The 20354-nt window shown below is 45.1% G+C and overlaps 1 protein-coding gene across 2 annotated transcripts in view; it reads left to right on the forward strand.

Moving 5' to 3' along the window:
- Positions 1-20354, forward strand: part of ARRDC4 (arrestin domain containing 4) — a 293969-nt gene that overhangs the window by 28421 nt on the left and 245194 nt on the right. For both annotated transcript variants that reach the window (XM_085644504.1, XM_085644505.1), the window contains exon 4: positions 9368-9470. In XM_085644504.1, coding sequence (XP_085500630.1) covers positions 9368-9470 — 103 coding nt within the window. The remainder of the gene's footprint in view (positions 1-9367; positions 9471-20354) is intronic.

Genomic DNA, 20354 nt, shown 5'->3' on the forward strand with positions numbered 1-20354 from the left:
CCATATTGCTCTGACTTTGGGGGGGCAGTGCTGTGTTCAGAAATAAGGTATGGTTTAAAACACCTGCTGCACAGTTTTCAGGGAACAGTAAAAATGTCAAGATATCTCTTGTGGTTAATGTTCTTGCTGGAGAGAGATTGGAGTTGTGTCTAGTGGCAGTTTGACTCCGTAGTGCTGAGGGTTAATGTGCCTGCTGCCCAGAACACGTACTATGCAGGTTTACAGAACTGTATTTTATGTGGATAGCTCAGTGGGTTACTGCTTTTTTCATAGATATCCTTTTGTTACAGCAGTCAATAAGTAACAATCCTAATATAGAACAGTGACTTATGAACTGTCATCAAAGGACCGAAGACTAAAGCTCGGGAGGCAGAGAGTTCAAGTGCTTTGATTCCAGAAAAAAGAATCAGCATCCAATAAGTGCCTGCCTAATGTTAGGAAGTTGCCTACTGCAAAGCAAAGGGTTCTGGAAAGAATATTAAGAGTGACACAATGGTGAAGAAGGAGAGGACCTATTTTATGGAGAGCACCAAGATTAAGGCACAACACTGTGAAGTTACACTGTTTGGCAATCGGGAGGCAATGGACAGTCGAACAGTGAGATGAGAAGGTGAAACAAAGGGAAATTCCTCATATGAGGCATGCAAGAGGGGTTTGAACAATTTCAAGGCTGGGAGCCCAAGGTAGACTTTCCATTATCTAGCTGTGAGAAGATAATTGCATTTCCAGCAATCTTATGATTGTGAGGGGGAGAAAAGGGATGATTTTGCATAGCATGAGGATGTTGTTAAAGTAAGGGGAAAATATGCCTGATCTGTTGCCCGAATCAGAAAAAGGAGTATAAAATGAAACCAGGATTTTTTGTTGACTCAACCCATAGTAGGTGATCTACCAGTCTTGGCCACCACCAAAGCGAAGCCATATGCTAGCAGGTTCCCTAAAGATAAGGCCTTTTGTATTGTCATGATAAAACTTGAGGCTGGAGGCAACTGCTAAGAAGCATGATCATAATTTCTCTTTGGCAAACCCCAAATCATTTCTGAAGAAACTGATCCTTAGGATATCATCTGCATAGGACATCACACAGAATAAGGTAAATAGCAAATAATGTAAAGCTCAGAGAGAGGCCGTGAGAGGTTTCATACATGGACGTGGACTGTTTATGCCATCTCAAAAAAAAAATAAGCCACACCAGGGCAGTAACTTCAATGCTAAACTGTTCCAATTATTTTTTATTTCTATAGCGTTTCATGGTAACCACATGTTATTATAGCCATATGAATATGACCCTAAAGCACATACATTTATATTTTAAAGTTTACTGTTCATATGGCATAGACTATCCTTTCATAGGTGTTGACAATAGATATATACCTCAGTAAACAATACAGTGTGTTGGGGATCTGATTTAACCTAATTTTAGTGGGTGGTCTCAGCTACACAATACCTTAGGATACTGATTTAGACCCCAAGTAAACTGGGTCTCTCACAGGTGGTTAGTCTACTACACTTGGTCTAATTAGAAGTCATCTGATCTTCCGACCCATGTGTAAACCCATGTTTATGCACAGGTTGGAATTATGAGTTGGTTTGTGTTTAATGCATCCGATAACTATTGGATGCTTTAAATACCTCAACCTTCGTTAATTTTAGGCAGGTCAATCCTGCCAAAATGTAAAAGGGGAAAAGCATACGTATTTATCATATCATGTGGATTTTGGTGCGTTGAACACTAAAAATCGGCACATTATTCCCCATGAAGTCATAATAGGAGTTATTTATCGCAGCTGAAAAATAACGTGCCCCATGGTATCGTTATTTATCAGGTGCGATGAATTGCACCTAAACTCGTAATCAGGCCATCAAAGTTGTTTCTGCCCATCCGGTGAGAATTGTATGTTCCATCCCTTGATTCTCTACTGCCTCTTATACAGTCCATGCATATTTGTTAATCGCACACAAGTACAGTGTGTTATGCAGTTGGCAGGGCCTCGCAGTCCAGGTGACCTATAATCAGAAAGCCTTTCAGTTTCCAGCGTTATTGATTCCTCTATCTGGTCCATGTTTCTATATTTCTGAGTGTCTCACTGTTGTACATTCTGTCTCCGCCCATTTCTTTATCTTCCTCAGTCTTTTTTTTTTTTGTCAGGTGCTTTTATTGATCTTAATGACATGTCTTGGTATCACTATGGGCAAATCTGCACACTTGCATTTATTCTTCTTTCGTTTGACTCTAAGCATCAAGCCCAGCATGCTCACCCCCTAGAGTACAGTCTATGCTTCCGTCCACCACTTTTGCTATTGTTTCAGTCATATGTTTCCAGTAGTCTTAATAGTTTCAAGCAGTCCTACACCGTATGATCAAATTTGGCTCCAGACCCTTAACGTCGGGGACATTAATCTTTAGACTCCATGTCTTACTGAGCTTCCTTGTTGGGGTGAGATAGTGTTGATGAAGAAAATTACATTGTGTTAATTTGAACAGGGCAATAATACCACTGCTAGTAAGTGGTCACCATCTTGGAGAGCTGTCATCTATCGGTCCCACCTCTAAAGTTCAAGGAGTTCACCTAAACAAAATGAAGCCATTTTGATCATTAGCTAAGACAGAGAACAAGGACAAGAATCTATTTGCTAGCACGTTCCCCAGACATTTCTAGCCTATGTTCATCATAGAGAGTGGTTTGTTCAAGGTCCTATCAAAACTGTCACAGTCAGATTTCAGAATCACTAGTAGACTCCCTGTTATTTGCGGAAGCATGAGTAAGGTCTGAGCCTGGTTATAAACCTCCAAGAGCTGAGAAGTCAGCAGTCTTTTGTACGTTGAGTAAAGTTTGTTTGGTGGGCCATACGACCCTGGTTTTTTTGCACTAAGTTATCACTTCTATAGCTTGCAACGTTCAGCCAGGGCCAGTGGTCCCATCAGAATAAGTATTTGATCTTTTAAAGAAATGGGTAGAGCCTGATTTCCCTAGAACCTCCTTAAGTGTGCCCTACATCTCCCTTGATAACACATCCAAGGAAATGTTGTAATAAATAAAACTGTCACTAGTGTCGATCTTTGCATAGTGCACACTCCGGGTATCTCCTCAAAGCACCACCACTGGAATGTGGAGCGCCTCCGAGGTCAGGAAGCATGCTAATAACCTGCCTGATCTATCACCCTGTGAGATTTGCTTACCTGAATACCCGGTATGTGAAGCAGTTCAGTCTATGTATGGTCGTCTTGTTCTTTTCTCAATGTGCTATTACTCTATTATTGCTCTTAATGTCAACCTCAGAATCCCTCAGAAGAGTTGGCATGGTAATCTCTGTCATGCATACTTACCTCTCTGGTAGTATTTAAGCCGCAATTTTTACCTTGACACTCACTCCCAAAATCGCTAGTTTTAACACTTACGCTCCCTGATGTGCATTCATTTTCCATTAAATAGTCCACATTGGCATCCCTCACAGTCCCCCAAAAAGCTGCACCTCACAGCCCCGCCACATGAAGTTTCCATGGGTGAATGCTAATGGGCAATATACACCAGTCCAGGCTAACTAAGAGCAGCCAGTTGCCAGTTATTGTTTTTCATAAGTACTGAACTTCAGCCACGTGTCTCATATGCAGGGAAGTTTCCGGGCCTTCTTTGTTGCCACTAAACAATCTTCTGTCTCCTAAGTCACTGGTGACAGTCAAGTCAACGATTCATGGAGTGCCTCCACTTTGACTGCAGCCCTTTTAGCATGTGTAGAGTAGCGGATGGTCTATCATCCTTTTGCGTTTTTGTTCTTCGTTCCGGTCTAGATATCAGTCTGTTCTGGGATGACCAGCAGAGTTTGCTCCTAGAGTTTGTCAGTGCTTCAGCCAATTTCCATGATGATAATGTATGAGTGAAGATGTGTGATTTCCCATTGTGTAAAACTCTCAGGTCTGATTGTACTTGAGGTGTAATTCGGGTAGTTGTTTCTTAACTTCCAGATATGTTCTCCTCTGTTGTTGAATGGTTGGAGTATAAGGCGGAAAAATCTGTACTTTTGCATCAACTGTGTATGGACATCCAGGCCAGTCTGAAGCTTTTGTGGTGCTCTGTCGCAAAGCACCTGGTTACCTAAAATGACTAAGCTGTGGGACCCTGGGCAATTGCTTCATTGTGGCTCAGTTTCCATGATCATTATATTTGAGAGCCCCTTGAAGTAATTCCTCAGGATACAAACTGTACAAAAACCTCTCCTGAATATCTTTTAATGGGCCATAATGTTGCTCCATCTATAACAGTAAGGGCCTTATATAGTCGGCCCAAACACCTGCCTATACACAACTGCCTACCACAACTTTTCACCTGGAAGCAAGGTTTTTGTCACAGTCTGTTTCATAGCTAGACTATAATTACAGTTAACGTTAACCCTGTGAAACATGCTGTGCATTATGCTGACAGTCTCACCCATAGAGCATCGCAGGGCCTCTTCAAGTAACCGAGCTTGAAAAATGTTGCCCTGCCTGCCCGCTTTTTGACGGTGCTTGGGCCATCTCACCTAGCACACTGCAGGAGGATGTCTCTGGGCTGTAGTTTAACAGTTTATAAATCATACATCTGGCTGCCGTCCGCACTGCAGTAGTCATACTATGGTCCTGTGTGCCTGTTCAAATGAGAAGAACTTGTTCAGTGTAAACAAAAGAGGGACTGATGGGCTTTTATTCAAGGAGGTCCAGCATACATGCCCAGTTAATCATGTGTAAAGAAAAGAGTATGCAGTTCCTCAAAGAAAAGGCGGGGGTGTGCCAAAGGAAAGAAGAGACCGTAAAGCAGAGGAATACCTCTATTCGGAACTAGGGTCCTCACACACCCAGCAAGCTAGGTGTCATGCTTCATCATATGGACCTGCTCCTCGTCGGGCCGGCGCTGCAATGCCCGACGGGCACCCTAAAAGGGGCTCTTTGGCGGAGATCTTCAGTTCCTGGCCGTATGATGCAGTGTGTGTGAGAGGGACCTAGTGGTGTAGATGTGAGTGCAGGTAAGTGAATTAAAACAAGTTAGAGAGTCCAAAAATAATTTTATTGGGGATGGCTCTCTACCTGAATAAAAATGTGTGGGAGCAGAATGGCAGCTAACTGATGTTAAGATTCAGTCTGGCTATGCTCATCTGCGCTGGTCGACATGTTTCTTGCCTGATGGTCCTATTGATCCGTGGCAATTCCTCAGGACCTAAAAAAGCTGTCAGTAATCTACACTGGGTGGTAAGTACAGCTGTTACCTACTACCTGTTGTTAGGAAACGGTCTCGCCATCTGCCTAGGGAAACCTAAAAGAAGAGAAGATCATAAGCAAGGCATCCCAAGCAGAGGCAATGTAAAAAGTGGATGTATTACACAGGTCTAGTTCACAAAGTGATATAAACCCCCTATTGACTAAATGATCTAACATGACTTCTATATTCACCATGTGTCAGTGACTCTATACAGTAAGTAGTGATAGACCTACAGCTAGTGAAATTAAAAACCAATTAAAAATTAAAACAGAAGACTGTAATTCACATGTTATCCAAATCGGTACTAGGATAGAGTGACTAAGGTGTTCTAGAGGCTCAAGGTGAAACTCATGGGACACTCACCTAATATGGTTTAGTACCATACTCCTATCCGTGGCCGTGGCGCCACCTGGACACCAAGACTCTGGTGTCCTAGTGAAAAACAAAGTGATACATGGGGTGACAACAACTGGTCCGACAAGTATTTACGGCAAATATAAATATCAACTCTAAAGCCCATGTGTGGTCCTGTTGCATGAGCTGCTGTGATGCGAGTCTCAGGCCGCTGGAGGTGATCAGATGATGGGATAGCACCGTGGAGCCAACTTAAAGATAAAGAAGAAGTCACAACAATTGTTAATGCCCAGCCGGTCAGGGTATCAGCCAGTAGAAACCGCGTGACCGTTGACTAATGGCACCAATTCACACTCACTCGTACCACTCGGAGAGTCCGGGGCAAGTCCGGATCTGCCGTGAGTGTAAATCGGCAAAATATCAAGGAACCACCAGCTCTCCCCAGTATCGAGCGAGACGCGTAATTCCGCCCATAGTATGTGTCCCGTGTCACTCACTAGCGAGATATGGTGACAGAATCTAGAATGGAGCAGGCACTGACAACACTGTGTCAAAGTCATGTATTGTCAGTTTGGCGGCGGAGATAAGATCACCAAAAGATATCCCAATCAATGCTGACAGCGCAAACACACCACTCACCTGACCAGTCAATAGCCTCAGCGCGTGCAGTCATATCGCCGATCTACTTACTTTGAGGTTGTTGCAGGAAGGGCTATCAACCTACCCTCGCGCCACTCGACCCGGGAATACTGATGGCCGGTGTGGTGCCAAAACAGATATACCGGCTAAATCGTTTAGCGGAGGGCGTGTCTAGTACCCGGAAGTTTGTAGAATGCGTGAGTATGGACAAAGCCTCGCATGAGAGTGTCAGACAACGGCGGCCATCTTGGGATGGTGTCTAAGTACATACAAGTCTGAGTAACCCTTGGAAAACGAGTATGGTAATTAGGTTGAAAAACATGGCCGGAATCCCACATAGGGTGTCAAATACAGCGGCCATCTTGGAATGGTGTCTATGTACATTCAAGTCTAAGTAACCCTTAGAAAACGAGTATGGTAGTTAAGTTGGACAGCATGGCCGGAATCCCACATAGGGTGTCACTTACCTGCACTCACATCTACACCACTAGGTCCCTCTCACACACACTGCATCATACGGCCAGGAACTGAAGATCTCCGCCAAAGAGCCCCTTTTAGGGTGCCCGTCGGGCATTGCAGCGCCGGCCCGACGAGGAGCAGGTCCATATGATGAAGCATGACACCTAGCTTGCTGGGTGTGTGAGGACCCTAGTTCCGAATAGAGGTATTCCTCTGCTTTACGGTCTCTTCTTTCCTTTGGCACCCCCCCGCCTTTTCTTTGAGGAACTGCATACTCTTTTCTTTACACAAGAACTTGTTCAGGCAATTGGTTTCAAGTGTCCTGCTTAGAAATACTTCAAAATAAGTTCAGTGCTCAGGCTCTTAGTTTATTTGGTGAGGCCATCAATCTCAATATTGGTCCTCATAGTTTTTTCCACTGCATCTTCAGCACAGTATTCAAGGAATTCGCTTCTGTCTTGCATGTCCTCAAAGGGCTTCCTGAGGTCTCGGTTCTCGTCGTCAGTTTTGCTTTGGCTTCTGAAACTAAAACTGCAAGATTCTTCTGATCCTCTCTAAGTTAACTAGAGTGTCAATCTTTGCTACCAGTGCTGCATGAGAATCCCGTATAGATAACAATTTAGGTTCAGTATGCCAGCAGTGTCTGAAGTTGCAGTTCAACTCTCGGTTAAATGCCTTAACTTTCAACTGTCCGCTCTCCCCAGCCTTTTTACCTTCTCTCGCTGATTCTGTCAATCTTACGCATGTCCCCTCTTCCTTTTTCACGCTGCCATTACTTTTTCCTACATGTTCTTTCACTTATACACACACCTTTCCCACACCCCTTCCCTCACTCTTATAGCCTTTTACTTTCTCACAGTGGTTCTGCCCCACTTCAGTCCGTTTTTACCTGAAGGCTGTATCTTCCCATAGAGTTGCCACCTGGTTAGTCTACTATCAAAAGGTGGATATTTCTTTAGGTTAAGGCTGGCTAAAAATAAATCTTGGAACTCAAGAAAAGCTTGTATTTTTATTCCTTTGAAATACAAGGTTAATACAGTTAATGCAAGCATATGTCCAGGGCCACCTGAATTATACGATTGTGCGGCTGCAGCGTTTTTCGCATAGTTATAGATTTGCCACATTTGTGCATAATCCATCATCTGATATATATAATCTGCAGATTTTAACAGAAAAACATTTGTTTTTAGTTCAAACGGTTCAGAAGTAATAACGATGCAGCAACAAGTGTTGCAGATCAGTGGAGGGCCTTGTCACCTTTCTGTTGCCTATTTCTGTGTTTCGGTGTTAAACTGGTACTAATGAGGTTCAACCAATGTGAGACAGTGTTAACAAGTTTAAAAATGACAAATTAACTAAATGTGCCGCATTAAACTGAATAATTTTCCTTTTCTTGCTGTGTTATTTACTAAACCCTGCCACATAATTTGGCTCTCCCCTGCTGCATAATTCCAGTGACTCTGCATATATTACATCAAAATGATTTCCAAGCAATACACTTAATTGCTACATGTTTATTAAAGCTAACAGAGTCGTGATTGAGATTTAAAAAAAGGCCTACGGCGCATTTTTCCATAAATTGCTATTGACGTACCAGCTATATCCACATTTGTATCTTAAAAAGGTGGGAACCCTATATACATCTACCATATGTCCACTTTAAATTCACCTTTCCCCTCCATTCTCTGCAAAAGGAGCAATTACTGTGATTAGGGGTGAACAGAAAATTAACTCTGAGATTCCGTGAACAGGCAGAATTAGGCATGTTGTGGTGATTTTTAGCACGGGCGCTCGTTCCACGCTGAAAAATCAGCAGGAACAGCACCACACAGCGCATCAGAGGGCGTTGCTTCTTAGATTGATTATGCTGCCACTCAAGAAGATATTCTACTAGAGCTTTTTGGCTGTGAATGGTCATGACCACCCACATTTGGGAAATCTCGCTGGGTGTGCCCTCCTAGCGACCTAAAATCACGCTAGGGGAAGATGAATCTTGCTTGTATAGGCGAACCGCGTGTGAGAGAACCTCTGCCATGCGGCGGGTGGCATAATTTGTACAGAACTCCGCATTATATGCGTAATGCAGAGTAGCCAAAACTCCGCCAACGCCACTCGAGGGGAGGAGTTGTGGGGGTAGTGGGTTCAGCCCAATGGTTGTTGCACGCCTGACCTTTCTTATGCGTATATGCTTATCTTAGAGACTAAATTGAATGTGCAGATGTATTATCGTAACTAAATCCTGCATATTTTAGCATAGTCTGCAAACAGTCTTGTTGATGTTCTTTGAGATGCTTTTAAGGTGACATGTTTATCATTAGATGAGACTCTGAAAATGTACAGACCAATTACATTGAAATTAATTGTACACTAAAACTAATTGAAAGCTAAAGAAATGCTCAGTTATTTAAATATAATCAACTTACTCAAAGCGTTTTATAATCTTCAGCATACAAAAGGAGGTGAAAGTTTTAGTTTCTTAAAACAAACATTTGAAACTTTCTTAAATTCTTTAACGTTTTTCTAGGCAAGTAAGACTGACAAGCGTTTCTTTTTTTACATAGTGTGAATGCTGTATAGGGGCTTTGAATTTGGTTTATCAAAACGTAATTCCTGGTATTTGTGGACAATAGCACATTAAACCTGAATTCAGACTCTTTCCTTTTTGTTCTTACCCACTTCTGTAGGCTCCGGTATCAAAATGCAAGGAAAAGATGGTTGGATGTTTGTTTTTTGCATCTGGTCCCGTTTCTCTGAATGCCAAAATAGAGCGAAAAGGATACTGCAATGGTAAGTTCTCCGTTATCACTGTCCATATTTTTTTGCTTTTCTCTTATTTATCTTATAGTGCTTTATTGTTATGCATGTTATACTTTAGGTGCGTCACAAAGTAGTGAAAAAATATATTTCATGTCACAAGTGGTTAACAAATAAAATGTTAATAACATGCCTTTTTGTGTACGAACTTGCTTAAATATTTCCAACATTGTAGGTCTCAATAACTACAACTTTAGTTGTCTGACAGGAGCTCTTGTTAAATCAGTGCAGCCCGTACAACTGTTGAACACCCCATACATCACACAACATGTACATGTGCCTACGGAAAGGGGCTTTTGGTTAGCCCTATTCAGCTATTTGCTGCTTTGCGAGAGCACCCGTCAATTCAGTGGTGAGGTGGGCTGTCCATTCATTTTTAGATCAGGCCACAGCATATTCTGTAAATTTAAAATTTGTCACAATTAGTTTGCATTGATTTGGTGACTCGTCCACAAAAGTTGTTCTTTATCAGTCAGCTTCAAAGAATTTTTTATGCCAACCTACTCAACTAGTTCTCCTTTTGTCTTTAATGAGAAATCATGAGAGAGAGGAAAAGCCCCAAGGAGCGCCTGCAGTTTGCTATTCTCTCACGTCACACAACATTTAACAACCCACACAAGGGAATTAAAGGAGCAATGCCTGTGACTCCATTCACTGCCTCATGCCATTGGCCTGTACCACCACATTAGGCGGCATGACTATGTGCATATTGCTAAAACTGCAAGGCTTTCATGTCTGGTGTTGATCTGCAAGCCCCTTCTCACAATCACCGCCTTTGTCAGGTTCCTTTTTAATTCCTAGTGCCAAATTATATTGGTATCCCCATTATATTGATATTTGCATGGTGCTTCTGTGCCTTGTTATTCCTCCTTCCCCTTCTAGGGCTCTCGATGCTATTTTAGAGCGCTACATCGGCCTGCCCATGCTGCAGAAAATGCTCTCTGTCCCTTTGCTCAGCGTCGTCTCTTGGGTCAGCAGCAAACCATGCTGGGCAGAGTGAGTGCAGCAAACGGGGTCCATGGAGGCACGAGCTGCAGGCACCTCCTGGGTGCTTGCTGGTCTGCTATATGTTTATATGCCCCTGCCACCCTGAATACTTAGGCCAATATTTTCCTTGGTCCCCAAAATGAGATGGGCGGGTGCTGTTAAAAAAATAAAACGCAACACTTCTGGAAGACCAAAGTCTAACAGTTGGAGCCTAATGTTACAATGTTACATTTACAACAGTTTTTGTCTTATCTCAGTACATTATAATCAAAAATGGAATGGATCACTTGTACCTGTTTTCCAGGGTTATATGGTTTTTCATCTATTCCTTAAAAAACCCTCATTCACGTTTAGGTGATTCGTAGGGTGGTATATCTTGATTCTCCGCCTAAAAAACGTGACAACATCATCATTGGGTTTTCCGGAGGGAACCACTGGATATTTACAGTAGTGATCAGAAATAAAACTGTGATTAAGTGCTTGTGTTAAGTGAAAAAATATATTTAAAAAAGGGTTAATCCCTCATGCTACCTGGACTGTATTTGTATTATTGTCTGGTGCATGGGAAAAGAATAACAAGCATTTGCAATGCAATAGGTCTCGCATTTATGCAAGTTTAAGCTATTGGTATTGTAAATTGCTTTGTGTTTCATTTATGTTTCAAAAACCAAAACATAAATAAAAGGCATTGTGATTTACAATGCCAATTGCTCAAACTAGGGTAATTGCGAGACCTTTTGCATTGCAAATGCTTGTTTCCGTTTCAAATTATGCCAGCAGTAGCATAATACACAAAGATATTTCTTTCACGAAGGAAGGGTGCAGGACCAGGGACATCTAGGGACAGCCTGTGGTACTGCACCCTTTTCTTCGTGAAAATAATTTCTTTGTTTATGCTAATACTGGCATACTTTGAAATGAAATAAAAATGAGCATTTGCAATGTCAATAGCTGGTTTCCATTTCAAAGTATGCCAGCAGTACGCAATGAAATTTCTTTGGCGAAGGAAAGGGTGCAGGACCAGGGACACCTAGGGACAGCCTGTGGTACTGCGCCCAATTCTTCGTGAAAGGAATTTCTTTGCGTATTATTATTATTTTTTTTAGGATTAGCGGTTATGATCAAATACATTTAGATAATCCAGGGAAGAAAAGGAAACCGCAAACATAGGAAGCAGATGGATGGCTTGTGTGATCAGAGATCCCAACATGCAGACAACGGGAAATAATCGTAAAATAATGGAACTCCAGAGGTTAATTAGTGTAGAGAAAGACATGTTCCCTCGGTGGAGATGAATCCTAAATGAAGCATTGTGTAAATGTGAGCGATTGGCGTTGCAGATGCTAATTAGTTGTTTTCCATTTCAAAGTATGCCAGCAGTACGCAAAGAAATGTCTTTCACGAAGGAAAGGGTGCAGGACCAGGGACACCTAGGGACAGCCTGTGGTACTGCACCCTTTTCTTCGTGAAAATAATTTCTTTGTTTATGCTAATACTGGCATACTTTGAAATGAAATAAAAATTAGCATTTGCAACGTCAATAGCTGGTTTCCATTTCAAAGTATGCCAGCAGTACGCAATGAAATTTCTCTGGCGAAGGAAAGGGTGCAGGACCAGGGACACCTAGGGACAGCCTGTGGTATGGCACCCTTTTCTTTGTGAAAATAATTTCTTTGTTTATGCTAATCCTGGCATACTTTGAAATGAAATAAAAATTAGCATTTGCAATGTCAATAGCTGGTTTCCATTTCAAAGTATGCCACCAGTACGCAAAGAAATGTCTTTCACGAAGGAAAGGGTGCAGGACCAGGGACACCTAGGGACAGCCTGTGGTACTGCACCCTTTTCTTCGTGAAAATAATTTCTTTGTTTATGCTAATACTGGCATACTTTGAAATGAATTAAAAATTTGCATTTGCAATGTAAATAGCTGGCTATTTTGAATAATACGAGAGGTTTTGCACTGTAAATCCTCTGAGCAGCCTCCTGTGTGGCTTCAGCAGTGAATATGTAATTGCGGCAGGAAGCAAAGAACAAACCTGCAGTTTGCTCAATATAAGTTAAAAGGTAGGACAAAGTGAAAGGAAACACGCATCCACGAGGTAAGAATCTAAGGCAGGCTGAATGGAAGTGAAGTATCTTCTGATACAAAGAAACACAAAGAAACAGTAGGCTGCAAAGACAAGCGGCCGGAACGAGGGAGAGTAGGCACCCCTCCCCCAACCAGATGGCACACTGCAGGCAATCAAGTGCAAGCGGAAGAAAACTGTAGTTAGGCGACGCTGCCTCGGGACTACACGGAAGTGACAATAGGGCCAACAGCCAACAGAAATCAAGAAAACAACAGCAATGCTAAATTTAAACCAATCACGAGGGGCAGGATAAAATACACGGAGGTGAAGCCAATATATAAATTACTTTAAGTCTCGCTGAGACAGCGCATGCAGCGCATGCGCTGCCACACGCGAGACCTAAAAAGGAGGTTGTGCAGAACGGGCATATAATGAGTCCAATGCACAATCAGTCCGAGTAATTGGTCGACATGTTTCAGCCCTTTATTCGCCCCGAAGGGTCGGGGGGCTTTCGTCAGGACCTTGAGAGTGTTGAAAAGGGTGGTGAGATAAAGGGATAATACCCTGAATCAAAACAAGAGGAGTTCAAATGTCAATCTGTAGAGCTCCTAAAAAAAGGTTATTACCTTCTGGTGCTTCTATTCGAGGCTTCGGTAAATGGGTACGGACGCGATTTTACTGCGGGTTTTCGCAGGATGCACGACTTGTGCTGACGCTGTCTTCCTGTTTTTGATCTCAGTACAGTCTTTGGAACGTAATCACTTAATAAAAACTTCTTACGTTCAGCCAAAACATATCAAATGAGCAGGTGGCAGCATCTTCTTTTGGAGAAAGTGCAATATGCCCTATAGTAAGAGATATCATTCATGAATACAATACTGTGCTCCTTACTCTCTCAAACCCCTGCTTCAAGTTACCAATACTGTAAATAAGGTAATGCTTTGCCGAAATGTGCACATCAAGTAGCCTTAATAAAATGCCTTAAGGGCCTACTAGACCCATGAAACTTAACAAGCACATTTGAGGCATTAGGATGCCTCTAATCAATAAGAAAAATTCATATTTGATTATAAATTCTAATAACCTAGGACTATATCACTATGCTTTCACAGTGCTGAAAGCACAGCAACATCTGCTGGAATATTGTATACCAACTGAATGTAAGTAACTCTAGGTCGCTCATCTCAGTAGCCCCAACTCTTGTCTCCTGAGCAGGACCCGTAAGCTGGTCTGTGCATCACATTGCCCACTCTAATTGTTGTTGTTTCTTTATCCCCACCTTGGTGTGATACTATCCTCCAACTTTGCATCACAATGACAGAAGCAGCTGGACACCAAGACTGCCATTGGAGCTTAATTTACCCTTCAAAACTATGATTAGGAGAGCCTGATGTCCCATTTTGTTCTGGGGCTCAGTTAGTTTGTTAATTCAGAGGCTGGGAAAGGACCTGGAGACTACAATTACAGCTGTTGTATTCTGTTACAGAAACATTGGTTTTGTTCTCGTTCTGAGACTGGTATTAATTACAGGGACTGTGATAATGAGCGCAATGCTCAGGCTTCAGCATGCTTGGAGTGCAGAATTGTTGTGTGGCAGAAGCAGGATTTAGTTCGTACATGCACAATAGATATATGTTTCATATCCTTAAACAAATGTTTAAACTGTCAATTGCAGATGCTGTGCCTTGTGACAGGCAAAATCCTTTTGTGAGATCTTTCAAATATCTTATACCTTGGTTCAAGTAATAAGTGGAACCAGCAAAAAATATGCTTGCTATAATATAAAATTCAAATATATCTCTAGAGCTTTGGTGAATACTGCTTTCAGAGTGGCTAGTCTGTTGATTTCTGAGATGCTAAAAGGGCAAATATGCCACTAGGATAGCTACCTCTTAAAATGGAAAAGTGACTGCAGTTGACAAGCTCACTGAGCAACAGGTCCACTGTTCTGTCTGGAAGGTAGGTCAAACAGTCTTGCAGGGTTTTTAATTAAGCTATTCAGATTATTGTTGCCACGTGCTCCCCATAAGTCTCTACTCTCAAAGGGCCTGAATTGGTTGCAGTTTAATTGAAAGGACTTCAACCAAACGTCTACTCCTGGCTGGCTTGTTATGCATTGGCATGAAACCAGACGGTGATGGTGTGTTTAGCAGTCTCAGCATACCCTGAATTTTATGTTGATGGATGTTATATGCAGGAGGTAAGTGTAAAGGGCTGAATCAAATTCCTGACTTTGGCACCAACTGGTTCTTCTGAGCACAAAACACCTGAGTGCTTTGGCGCATTAGCATGGTTGCACTTCTGTTTAGCTGTGACAGTATTCAAAGCGATCTTGCCGGGTTCAGGTTCATAATCGAAAAGCTTAGATAAAAAGCATATATGGATAATTTTGGTCTTCATCTTACATGAAGGTTTGGCTTCATCACACAAATGTAGTAGAACCTTTTCTGTTAAAGTGTTCATCAGGAACTCCTATTGGATAGCACTGGATGGGACTGCTGATAGTCATAAAAGTTGAATAATTCCCCACAACCTGCGCAGACCTCAGAACACCTTCTTTAACATATACAAACTTTGGGGAAAATGTAATTGAAGATTGTTCTTCACTGAGATTAATCTTCCATACAGTCTCAGTTTAGTCTGTCAGAGATGCCATTTTCTTTCTGCATGCTGGAGAACATAGTTGAAGACATGGAGTAGCTTTTGAATCTACAACATTTTGTCAATGGAAAAAAGCTACCTGTTATGTATCAACAGCATGAGGAGAAAGTGCAGCCTGATAGGCTAACACTGATAGAGTTTAAAAAATAAGTCTATTCCTTTAAGAACTTAAGAAGCACCCCTTTCCATAATGCCATGTAGTGGCAGTTTGCCTGTAAGAGTCAGTTCTTTTTTCCGGCTCCTTCTACATCCGGAAAAAATAATTTTAATTAACATCCCTTCAATTAAGTAAAAACAGTATTTCTTTATTCTGAAACCTTTCTCTAGTCAGAATGCCTTCATTACTTCTCAACTGGCCTTCATGTGCAAGGGAGAATGCAAGTTCAAATTCTCACAAGGCATGTGTGGTTTATATTTCACCATTACGACACACAAACAAATGTGACATTTGCAAGAAAAAGTCACAAAGGACACTTAAGTACAGGGAGAGCATCAGACTACGAGGTCTAATGCAAGACATGAGATCAGAAGAAGAGAAAAAGACTGGAAAGGTCTTTATCTCGTCCTTCTTCTGAGAAACTCAAAACATCTGGTAAAGACTCCTACAGAGGGAGATGTACAGATAGAATATCTCCTTCCAGACATCGCCATTGATGTCACTCTTATCAACACCAAGCATCGACATCAAGACCCCTGATGACACTGTCGAGGGGTTCAGCACTGACATGCTCGCCTTTGAAAGAAGGGTCGAATTCATCACATCATCGGCACCATTCGTCGTCTAAATCGACATCAAGACTATCAACTCAGTCAACGCTGAAGACAACAAAAGCTCCAACTGTACTGCTATCACACTCCCAATCTACATCGATATCCCATCATTTAATGTCAAAATCTCATCATTCAACATCAAAAAGACATCCATCGCCACCACAAACATCATTACTGGCAAAAAAAAGACCTGCACAACGTCGATACCAGCTATTTCTTTTTTTTTTTTTTTTTTTTTTTATTACAAGACTGAAAAATATACAAGTATGGGCCTACAACCTTCCGGCCGGCCGCTAGCAATGAAAGGAGCATACGATATACATTTATAAAACACATGGTGCTGCGGCCGAGCATGCACAGGAGGTAACATCGTTGCGAGCCACACTATCCAGACCCCACTATACGGTTCCATTTTAAACTTAAAAAACAACAAATACAAACAAACCCACAAGGCAATCCTCAATCGGAAATAGCAACACGTGCTCCCCTAGAGGGGGGATCCTAGCCATCCATAGGAATCTCAAGAGGGGGGAGAGATCAGAACTAGGGCCGGGTACACCTAGTGCCCAGGTACCGGGGGTATGAGTTGGCTAAGGGGACGGGGCCGGCGACGGGTCGGGCAATAACGGTGGAGCACAGATTCCCCCGCGGTAGGCGTTCCAGGGGCCCCACACCTTCACCCATGTCGCAGGCTTACCTCTCGCCACATACACCACCTTTTCCCGAAACATGCACCAATCCATATGTTCCTTCCAGGCCGAGACAGTCGGGGGCCTCTGGGATCCCCACAGCTGGGCAATATCGCGCTTGGCAACCATATACCCCAGAGTCACCCACCACGTCTGCGGCACCGAGTAATCGGTAGGCTCCCACACATTCAACAGGCATCTCCTCGCTTCGGGCAACAGCGCCACATGCGTGACCACTCGCAGCACCTCATGCACACCACGCCAGAACCCCTCCACCTCTGGGCACTCCCACAAGATATGCAGAAAAGTCCCCAGCGCACCACACCCACGCTTACACAAACCATCCTCAGCATAGCCCATACGCAGGAGCTTTGGCCCCGTCATGTAGACCCTGTGGAGTATCTTGAGCTGGACGAAACGAAGGCGAGCCGGTATGGCCACCTCTTTCGGGGAGGCCACCGCGGAGATCCAGTCCTCGTCGTCCAGCTCCAGCCCATCGGCTACCCAAGCCTCACGAAGGGCAGTCAACAAGTCTGAGCGGTCGTTGATCAGTTTTTTGTAGATCAGTGAGATCGTGCTGTCAGGGACGTGTCCATCCAGCACTCTATCCTCCAGGGGGGAACACTCCGGGATGGAGGCAACGTCCGGAAAGACGGAGCCCAGCGCATGCCGGACCTGCAAATACCGAAAGTACTCGCTGCCCTGCAACTGAAATTCCGTCTGCAGCATCTCGAACGTTTTAAATCCTCCCCTCGTCCAGAGATCCCCCACTTTGCTAATACCTATTAAGTCCCACTTCTCAAAGCCCTTCGAGGTCCACAAGGAGCCCAACCGCTCAGACGCGTATAGTGGTGACGCCCGGGTCAAACGGTCCTTCCACCCCATAGCTGCATTGGCCGCGTGCCACACTCGCACCATGACACGCGTGGGGCCCGTTAGACGAGCGTCGGGCGCGCTAGAGTAGAGCGCTCGATTATGGTCACCACTTGGAAGTAGCATCCTATCCATTTCAAACGCCGGGTTTAAGGCGGGCCCATATAGGCCCTGATTAATCGCAGCTAGCTGGGAGGCCTAATAATACCGTTTAATATCCGGGAGGGCAATCCCCCCGTCATACCATGGGAGCGTCAGCTTAGCCAGGGCAATACGTGGCCTCCCGTCCCAGAACAGGCGGCGCTGCAGACTCTCCACTTCGCGGAAGTAGCGCGCTGGGACGAGGTCCATAGTGTTCTGCAACGCGTACAGGAAACGCGGCAGCGACATCATTTTAAACAATGCCGCCCGGCCGAGCGGCGAAAGCGGCAAACGCCGCCAGCGCGCGACATCCTCTTTCAGACGCTGGAGGGGGGGAAGCAAGTTCCGATCATACCGAGCCTCCGGGTCCAGAGTAATGAAGACACCCAGGTACCTAAATCCCTGCGGGGCGACCTGGATCGGACAGCCCCGCGGGAGGAGAGGAGCCTCCCCGGAGAGAACATACACACACGATTTAGCCCAGTTGATGACCAGACCGGAGTTACGACCGAATGAATGCAAAACATCAACCAGTACTATGAGTGATTTACGTGGGGAAGCTAGGTACAAGAGGATGTCATCAGCGTATAGGGATACGCGGTCCTCATACTCAGGGGTCCAGCGGAGACCACGGATGGAAGGCTCCCACCGCAGCCACTCCGCCAGGGGCTCCAAGGCAAGTGCAAAGAGGAGCGGCGATAAGGGGCAGCCCTGCCGTGTGCCCCGGCCCAGCTCGAACGGAGCCGACACTCTTCCGTTCACCACCACCTGCGCCAATGGGCCCGAATACAGCAATTTGACCCAACTAATGAACCCTGGGCCAAATCCAAACTTCGCAAGCATCGCCCAGATATATGGCCATTCAAGCGTGTCAAACGCCATGGTGGCGTCTAAGGACGCCAAAATGGCCGGCTCCCGTATGAACGGGGCACGTGCGAGCACACCGTGCAAACGCCGCAGATTAAGGGCTGTGTTGCGATGGGGAATAAAACCAGATTGGTCCTGATGAACCAAATCGCCCACCACGCCGACCAGCCGATTGGCCAGTACCTTGGCGAGAATCTTGGGCTCCGCATTCAGTAGCGAAATGGGCCGATAGGATGTAACCCGGTCCCGAGGTCTCCCCTCCTTGTGGATGACCACGATTGTAGCCAGACGCTGGTCCAGCGGGAGGGAGCCCACCGAGTGTGCCTCCAGGAACATAGCCCGGAGGTGGGGTGCCAGCGTATCCGGTCGCAACTTGTACAACTCGATAGGGAGACCATTCGGACCCATGGCCTTGCCGGAAGCGACCGAGCGTATGGCGAGGGCGATCTCGTCGGAGGTGGGAGCGGCGTCCAACGACACCCTGTCATCCCCGGAAAGGGACGGCAGCGCGATATCACTGAGCAGGGCACGGGAATCCTCTTCCGAGCAGGGAGACACCGGGGAATATACCCCACGGAAATAATCCGCGAAGCAGGAGACGATTTCTTCTGGCTCAGTTACACACACACCATCCGTTTTCTCAATCAGCGGGACCACACGATTCGCTCTCTCTTTTTTGTCCAACCACGCTATAAGTTTACCAGCCTTATCACCCACATCATACAGTCGCCCCTGTTGCTCTCTACTGAGGCCCCTGGCCGCCTCCGTGACGAGGGCCCTATAGGCCGCTTGCTTGAGTTGGAGGACATGTAATGCGGCATCCGTCACCCCACCTTCTAAATCACCCTCCAACTCGGCTATTTCAGCCTCCATCCGGGTCACCTCCTCCCGCTCGCGCCTCCGGGCGTGGGAAATAAGGGATAGGGCCTCCCCTCGGAGTACTGTCTTGAAGGCCTCCCATAGCGGTACAGCCGAAGGCACGGACCCCACATTCTCATCAAAATATCGCTGAAGGGATTTAATCAATTCAGCGCGAATGGTGGGGTCGCGCAGGTACCAAGGATTGATTGGGACTACCCTACCCTCACCCCTCGGAAAAACATCAAAGTGCAGTAGGAGCGGGGAGTGGTCCGAGATACCCCGCGGCAAATGGCGCACCTCTCCCACCCTCCCAACATAGGCCGCCGGGACAAGGACATAGTCTAGTCGTGAGAGACTACCATGGGCTCCCGAGTGGAAAGTGTACTGCAGCTGCGTGGGGTGTTTTAAACGCCAGCAGTCCACTAATCCAAATGTATCCAAGAGGCCGGGTAGCCACGCCTGTGCCCGGGGGATGTCCCTAGGGGGGTGACGATCCACAGACCCAGATACCACCGCATTAAAATCCCCCCCCACAACTAAAAGCCCCCCCGGAAGGCCAAGGAGAAGGCGTCCAAGGTCCGCAAAGGTGGTCGACTGCAGCCCCGGTGGGATGTATACTGATACAAAGACAACCACTTTGCCCTCCAGTCTTCCCACCAAGACCGTGTAACGTCCCCTGTCATCGTGGAGCACCTCATCAATCTCCAACGGGAGCGAGTTCTTCACCATGATGCCCACACCCCTTGAGCCAGACGTGAAGCCCGAGTGAGCCACTAGGCGATAGCCACGCCGATTCATGGCGCAAAAGGAGTTGCCAATGAGGTGTGTCTCCTGCAGAAAGACTACATCGGGCGAGATTCGCTTTAAAAACTGCAGGGCCACACCCCGTTTGATCCTGTCCCCCAGTCCATTCACATTCCAAGACAACAAAGTTA

Source organism: Triturus cristatus, chromosome 3_1, assembly GCF_964204655.1.
Source record: "Triturus cristatus chromosome 3_1, aTriCri1.1, whole genome shotgun sequence".
In the NCBI taxonomy this organism is placed as follows: domain Eukaryota; kingdom Metazoa; phylum Chordata; class Amphibia; order Caudata; family Salamandridae; genus Triturus; species Triturus cristatus.